This window comes from Pteropus alecto, unplaced genomic scaffold, assembly GCF_000325575.1.
Source record: "Pteropus alecto unplaced genomic scaffold, ASM32557v1 scaffold134, whole genome shotgun sequence".
NCBI lineage: Eukaryota > Metazoa > Chordata > Mammalia > Chiroptera > Pteropodidae > Pteropus > Pteropus alecto.
Genome location: NW_006436283.1, coordinates 10,893,665 through 10,901,689, shown reverse-complemented (window position 1 = coordinate 10,901,689; position 8,025 = coordinate 10,893,665). Strand labels below are relative to the sequence as shown.

Sequence of the window (8,025 nt, the reverse complement as noted above, 5' to 3'; positions counted from 1 at the left end):
GCACCCTCCTAAACACTATATACATATAAATAAATAAATAAATATTTTTTTTATCTTGCTTTGTTACCTTTCTGTTTGGCTTATCACTATTATATATTTTCCTTATTTATCTTGTCTATGTATTGTCTCTTTCTCTAGACTGTAGGCTTCATGATAGTATGGCTCTTCATTTTGTTCATGGTTATCACCACACGCACAGTAAGCGTGCATTCAGGAAGTACGTGTTGAATGAAAAAATGAACAAATCGACGGGTGTAATATGTCCAAAAAGGTGACCTTCCCCCTACCCAGAAACAAAGATTCAAAGATTTCCTTGGAGGAAGCTGTACTGCTCTGCATTTCTTGCCATTCTCTCTCACTGAGGCTTTTAGCCATGGAGGATCAAGCTTCTTGGCGCCAGTGCGTGAGTGCTGGGAACTAGAACAAGCTGCCCACCACAGACTCATTTTTCAGTCTTACGGCAGAGGTCTGGTAGAGGCTCACCAGACCTGTTCCCGCTGGCTGAGCTCACAGGTCCGTGCTACCTCTAGCCCTCTTTGCATCTCAGTGGGGCCAGGTGGCCCGTGGGAACTAGAACAAGCTGCCCACCACAGACTCATTTTTCGGTCTTACGGCAGAGGTCTGGTAGAGGCTCACCGGACCTGCTCCCGCTGGCTGAACTCACAGGTCCATGCTACCTCTAGCCCTCTTTGCATCAGTGGGGCCAGGTGGCCTGTGGAATGCAGGCCAGAGTGATGCAGGCCACCTCTAGGCCTGGCACCTAGAACATTCTGTGCAACTGTCCTTCTGCTCTCTTCGCACTGGCCCGCTGAGTAAGGAAGATTCGGTGGGGGAATTTGAGGCCCTAAAAGATGGTGGAGCCAATGGATGGAAGAAGCCTGGAGCTCTGAATGACCATGTGGATCAGCGAACCCCCCTACCCCCCACCACACAGGACTGCACTGAGAATGTGGAATAAGCCTGTGTTGTGTACTGAGCCACTGAGATTTTGGGGTGGCTTGTTAGAACAGCCGGTATGACTTACCCTGACGATGCAGATATTAAGGCCATTATATTGGAAAGTGCCACGTTAGGCAGTAATGCACTTGGTTATCTGATACATGTCACATTCCTAAGAGAAACCTAATTTGCCTTTTCTTAACTGAAAGTTCGGCCTCACTGGACTTTTGTAACAGTTATAATGAACTGTCAAGGGTGAGATAAGGAGAGACAGGGAGAAGCTATTAAAACACTGCTTCAAGTTTAACTGTCTTCTTCCTTTAATAAAAATACCAATTACACACATGGGCAGCAGCTGGGGTGATCTCTGCAGACACACTTGCAAGGAACCATAACCTGACCCCAGTTTTGAGACACTGAAAACTTACAGAGGCCGCTGTCATCATCAACGTGCAGGAGACTTTTGTGTATGATGCGAAAGCTATAGATTGTCTATACTCTGGGGTGTAGCTTTCAGTTTGGGTTTTTATGACTAGAGAGTACGTTTTGCGCATACTGAGTATAATCCACATTCAAGGGGGTATTTCTCTCGTTCACCCGGATCAGGGACGTCAGACCAGCATCAGCCACATCACACTGCCAGGTCCGGGTATTATGGCCTGAGCAGCGCTGAAGTAGATGCTCTGTACAATAAGAAAGCAGCGTGGAAACATAGTGAAACGTTTACCTGCCCGGCCAGCATTTCATATAACAGGACGCCGTAGGCCCACCAGTCCACAGATTTCCCGTACGGCTGATAAGCGATTATCTGTGTGAAAGCAAATACATCAATTACATTGAGTGGCAAAGCAAAAAGCCTGTGCTAGAACAGAGAAGGCAAGCATGTAGGCATTGATATACTTGGTTCATGCAAACGAGGGGCTGATAATATCTGTCTTTGATTTCTACAGCAGGGGAAGAGCGCTCTTCAAATCAGACACGTCAAGAATTATCGCCCCACAATTCAATGCCAAAAACCCCATTTTGGAATACCTGTCTGAAGGTAGCTTTAATTATCTTCACTGGTAAAAAATATTTGGACACTGAGGTGGGTTTAATTCTTGGGAAAAGCCAGAGGTCATTCAGAGCTAGGGGTCTTATAAGTAAGATAAACTTTGAAACAGAATTTCACTAAAAGTAATAAAGAGGATGATGAGAATGAAGAGAACAATGATTCAGGTAAAAATTCTAGTTTTCTGTGTTGCACGTAGAGAGATACAATAATATCTGTTGAATGACTGAAGTTTTAAAATGTTTTAAAAGAGAAAATAGCATAATCAAATGTAATGTTTGGACCTTGTCTGAATCCTTGATTCAAACCAACCGATTGTAAAAGAGAAATTGGGAAAATTTAAACATGATCTTGATCTTAGATATTTAGGGATTGCTGCTAAAATTGTTAGGTGGGAGGAAGGGTATGGTGATTAGTTAAAAAGTGTCCTTTTCAGTTCGAGATAAGAGTATTTATGAGTGAAATGTGTGAGAAATTAAGTATTTATGAGTAAAGTGACATCTTAGATTTGTTTTAAATACTTCGGGGGGAACAGATGAAATGAGTTGGCAAAATGCAGACAGCCACTGACGCTGAGTGATGGGCCCAGGGGACCTCCTTTGCCTCCTCTAACTTTGTGGCCATCAGAAGTCCTAGGATAATTCGCAACCTCCACTCATGGAAGAGAAATACTGATTTGAATTTCTAAGGGCAGCCAGTTTATTTAAACACTGGCTTCAGGCTGCATACCTGACACACACAATTCCCAGGCCCATGGACCATGTGTCAGGATTCAAGGTGAAGACATACTAACAGGTACTCAGCAGGACCACTGTGCCACTTTACGTATGAATTTGACTTTGAAGTGTTCTAGGATATGTTTTTTAATGGCCTATACTGTGTCTGGGACATAATTAAATGTCCTGGGACATAAACTTCTTGTATGTCTGGCCATCTCCGTGCCTTTAACATATTACTAATATTTCTTCCTGTAGAATGAGAGGTGCACACTCTTGGGGCTCAGCTCAGTGTGGGCAGTGACAAAGGCGGACAGGTTTAGAGTTGGTAGCTTTATAGCTCGTTTTCTTTGGAAAGAAAATAACCACCAGAGGGACCTAAGAGGAGGCTTTTGCTTCTTTTTAAAACTACGTTTGTTCTTTTCTGAAAACTTGGAAAATACACACACACAAAGCACACACACACAAAAAAACCCTACCAAAATGAGTCTCTAGTCTATTACCCGGTGACATGGAATCATGCATATCATTCTAGTTCCCAGACCGGAAATTACTGGATCGAAGCCTGTCTTGACCAAGTAGAAACACAACAGGTATTCTCTCTGGGGGACCAAAGGCACCCTTGCTGAGCACCTGCTATCAGATGCTCTATACGAATTTTGCATAATCCGACGAGACAGAAATTATCATTGTCCCCACTGGATAGGCGAGAAAACTGAGGCTCCAGAAATTTAAGAGACTTGCCTGAGGCCAATCAGTTAACAGGCGGTGCTCCGAATATTCCCGTGTTTGTTTTAAAAGTGTAATCCATGGCTTTTGAATACATGTAATCACTCCTACTAGGATTAATAAAATATTAATCAAAGAGATTTGCAACGATCGTTTTTGTTTTGTAACTCTATTTCAAAAGCTCTCGAATAAAATTTGTTCTTGTAACTAATATGTTGAAACTGGTCCCTGTGATCTGTTTTCAAAAATCAGTGTTTTAGTTTGTTTGTAGCACAAGCAGAACTGAGGCACCACGCTACTGTGTGAATTATGAGGCTGAGGAAAAGGGGGTCCTCAACAACGAGGGGGTCACGCTTTATTTCATAGCCGATATTCTAGAAACATCCAACCAGGCTTACCAACCAGACCGCTCTGCGTGGGTGGTGGGACAAGGCCCCCGAGTTTGGAAAGGTGGCAGAAGTCAAGGGTATGGAAACTCTGTTTCTGGTGAGAATGATTCACAAATCCTAAAAGCCAGGGCCACCTGAAGGTTTTGTTTTGTTTTTGACTCTGTATCAACTTTGGTCTCACTTACTTTTCATTTCCTATTTCTACATCATTAAACTCTTCTGACTCCTGCTGCTAACACCCTCTCCTTCCAAGGCTTACAAAAGCAGAATGCCAAGTGCTCATGGCTTGTTTTCCTTGGCGACAGCATTCATCAGTCCCTAGGGCCCACTAGCTCGGCTACTGGGTCGAGATTACAAAGTCACTTGGAACATGGCAGTGCCTTCGGGTGTAATAATAGGACGGGATTTAGAATTTAGCTGGAGCATTTCCTCCTGGAGATGTCTGCCATCTGTCACCCCTGGCTTGTGCCCTGGATGAAATGGGAAGGTCCGAAGATCTAAGTCGCATGGTACGGGGTACAATCTTACCAATGCAAATTCAGTTTTAGAATGAAGCATACTTTTCCCTCAGTGATTAGCTATTGATAAATATGTTCCATTATCCAAAAATCTCACTGTAAAAGAGAAACAGGATGTCGGTTACACTGTCCCTCGTGAGCTGTCGAGACCCGCATGGTCCAATAAGGAGCCACTGGCCACATGTGGCTACTGAGCATTTGAACACCGAGATGTGCTCTAGGTCTAAATTACACATCAGATTCTGAAGACTTAGTACCAAAAAATGCAAACTATCTCATGAATAATTTTTTTATTTTGGATCTATTAAATTAAATAAAAATATATTAAAATTAATTGTACCTGTTTAAGTTTTTAAAATGTGGTGGCTTAATGCAGCTGGCTTGCATTTCAGTTCTGTTGGACAGTGCTGGTCTAGACCCTCTCACTGGCTCCCATGACCCACTTCTGGTTCCCTGGCTTTCGTTGGCCAAGGGAGCCAGCTTCGGGCTGAGGACCAGGATCCGAGGCCACAGAATGGATGCTGAGGCCCTCTTGTGTCTGTCCCCACTGAAGCATGTGTCTTTGGCACTGGTGGGCCAAGGGTGGCTTGTAGCCACGCCTGGGGGATTGCCAGACATCCTGAAACCCCAGGCAAGGGGCCCCCGTGATGGCAATTTGGTTTCCCAGAGTGAAGAAACTCACAAAAGGAGAGGCTGACTTGGCAAGAGGTCTCTAGTTGGCCGATCTCCCTGCAGCACATGGGAGGTTGGACTTCAGCTTCAAAGGCAGACCCACCAGCGGGATCACTGTCATTCAGTTTTACCGCTATGTGTCATTATGATCATTAGTATCATACTTATCTGAGCCCACTGCTTAGGGGAGGTGTGTGTCAGGATGTTATAAATAGCTGCCTGTCTTATAAAAGTGAGATGTGAATGAGCTTTCTCCCAGCCTGGGCACAGGACCAGGAGTGAAAGGGGTTAGGGGAGCAGCCTCTCAACTCTTACCAGGCCGAAGGCCCACAGCGGCTGGGCAGGTGTCGCTCCAAGGCCACCCACCCTTCCGTCCTCCGCCAGAGCTACACGCTGGAAGGCCTCCCAAAGAGGGTAGGGCTTCAGAAGCTTTCTGGGAGATGGCGGGGGCAGCGAGGCAAGGTTTGAGATGCTACTGGCGATAGTGACGATGGCGGTCATTGCTGTCACCATTATGATATTCGGCATGCTCCAGGCGCCTTAGCTCTGTTAGCTGACTCGGCCCTCATAAGACCCTGACCAGGTAGGGGCACCCCACTCCAAAGATGAGGAAATGAAGCACAGAAAGGTGAAGCAGCTCGCCCAGAGTCACCCAGCTAGTAAGTGGCCAAGCTGGGATTTGAACCCTGGGTGTCTGGCCTTGGCCTACACACATTTGACCATTTTGATAAACTGATGGTGCATCAGTTCTCGACCCAGCATGGTTCCTTAGACAGCTGTGGCAGGAAATGGCCCAATGAAGGTGACTTTTGCCAAAAAAAAAAAGGGTTCAAATCCTTAACGGGATCAAAACAGCCAATATGCCTGCTCCACTCAGGAAGTCTGGTTCTGAAGGCTTCGTCTCACAAGGCCCCCGAGACCGTAACGTGGGTGCGAGGACACTCGCTCTCCCGTTCCTGGCTGCTGGACTTCCAGCCGGCTCTGCTCTTCCTGCTCACGTTACATTTACTCGCTAAACCTCCGGAGCCCATTCTAAAACAAATGGCCTGACCATGCAGGCTCTTTCCGGGCTGCCGCCACAAAACCACGCTGGCCTTGATGCGTAAAACACGCTCACGTCATTTTACCGTCTCAGAGAAACCAAGTCATCCCTTTCTCAAAAAATAATGCTCCCTGTCGAAACAGCACCGTCTGGGGAGAAGGAAGATGGGCCTTCTTTCTGGGCTGTTCTGTCCTCACGGTTGGGACCCCGAGTTCACTAAGCATCCCCTCCAGTTCCCCCAGTGGCGCCCACAGCCCCAGGGCCTCGCAGCTCCTGGAGCCTCTGCCACCTTACGTGGAGACTGCTTCTCTGCCCTGACTCGGCCCCAGACTCTTCCCAGCAGGGACTGGGCCGTCCTTCTGTGCACCCAGCACGGTGACGCTCCCTCAGGCTGTGTGGGGGAAATGAGGCGATCTGATGCCAGCCCACTCCGCAGACGGCACCGACTCACAGCTGCAAAGCCCAAAGGGCTCGCAGGATTGCTGGATGGCTGAGGCTGCAGGGGACCTTGGAAAAGTAATCGCGTGCTTGAAGGTCACTGGGTGGTTAATGGCAAGGTCCGTGTCCTGTTCCTGCAGCACTTAGCCTAGAGCAGACAAACAGGAGACACCACGGCGTGGCTAGGGAGGCACCCGCAACTCTCGGCCTAAAATGCTCCCCAGTCAAGCACATCCAAGCCCAGAATACCGGAAGGCGATGTAAGGAAGCACATGGCGGTGACCACGCTCCAAACCTGACTGCCGGAGACCAGCTCTGCTACTCAGGAGCTGTGTGGCCTTGGGCAAGTTGCTCACTCCCTCTGAGGTTCCCTTTCTTCCTCTGTGATACTGGAATCCCAGCCCCCATCTGGCAAGTATGTGGTGGGGGATTACGTGGCAGAGGTCTAGTAAAATGTGTTTACTATAGGTGAGCTGAATATATATCACTCCATAGGTCCAACACCAGACATAAGCCTGGCCCCCTGACGCAGCAGGCAGGTGAAAGTGATCTAAGGCAAATAAACTAGACCCGGCTCACAGGAGGACAAAGGAAACATCTGTCATGATTAACATCATGAGAGATGATATTAATATCTATTAAACACTCTGAAATGATCGTTGGCCCTGGGAAATTCTCAGTAACGCTGAATCTTCCATTCATTCTCTCAGCCACTATTAGCTTACTATGTGCTGGACACTATTCCAGGCACAGGATGCAGAAATAACTAGATTTAAAAATCCCCCTCTCAGGCAATTGAATGAATTTTTACCAGGCCACAAAACTTCAGCTTTCTCCTTTGTCATGGTCTTAATGCACACTCCCTCCTTCCTCCTTCCCTCACTCCCACTGTTCACAGCTAACATACACTTCTTTGCGCTGGGCACTCTGCCAGCCACGGGGATTAGGAATCTAACTGGTCTTTGGCCATGCCACCCTGAACGTGCCCGATCTCGTCTGATCTCGGAAGCTAAGCAGGGTCGGGCCTGGTTAGTACTTTGGACGGGAGACCACCTAGGAAGACCAGGTGCTGTAGGCATTAAAAAAAAAAAAAGGAATCTAATTAGGGAGAGACAGACGTGAAAACGGACAAATGCACTAAAATGTGCTACCTCAGATCAAGAATCTTAGTATATATATCACATAAGAAATACCTGTGACATTTGAACTTTGTGGATAAGATGCATTTTACAAGTACAAAGAAAACTGCTGTAAGATGAGAATGGTTAAGTCTGGAGTCCAAATTACATATTTTCCATTAGACAAAAACTGTGGCTCTCGCTAGGATTGGAGAGAACAGAAAGTGACTTTTCTAACCACAATAAAAGTGCTTTAAGATCTATTCATAGTAACCACCTCGTCGGCAGCCCTGCCCTGGTGGTGTCACTTTGCACTGAGTGGAAAGCGAAAAGCAGGACAAGCTAAGTCCTGCTCCCCGCAAAGACCAGAAGACTGACTGGCACAAACATGGCTTGTAATCATTCACTTGGGC

The 8,025-nt window shown here is 46.7% G+C and overlaps 1 protein-coding gene and 1 pseudogene across 1 annotated transcript in view; one reads left to right on the top strand and one right to left on the bottom strand.

The window, feature by feature from the left end:
* The window catches only part of PRKCA (protein kinase C alpha), a 378,887-nt gene that overhangs the window by 27,243 nt on the left and 343,619 nt on the right, over positions 1 to 8,025 (bottom strand). The window contains exon 14 of the mRNA XM_015589706.2: positions 1,667 to 1,747. Within this exon, the coding sequence (XP_015445192.1) occupies positions 1,667 to 1,747 (81 nt within the window). The remainder of the gene's footprint in view (positions 1 to 1,666; positions 1,748 to 8,025) is intronic.
* On the top strand, positions 7,453 to 7,572 carry LOC112480171 (annotated as a pseudogene).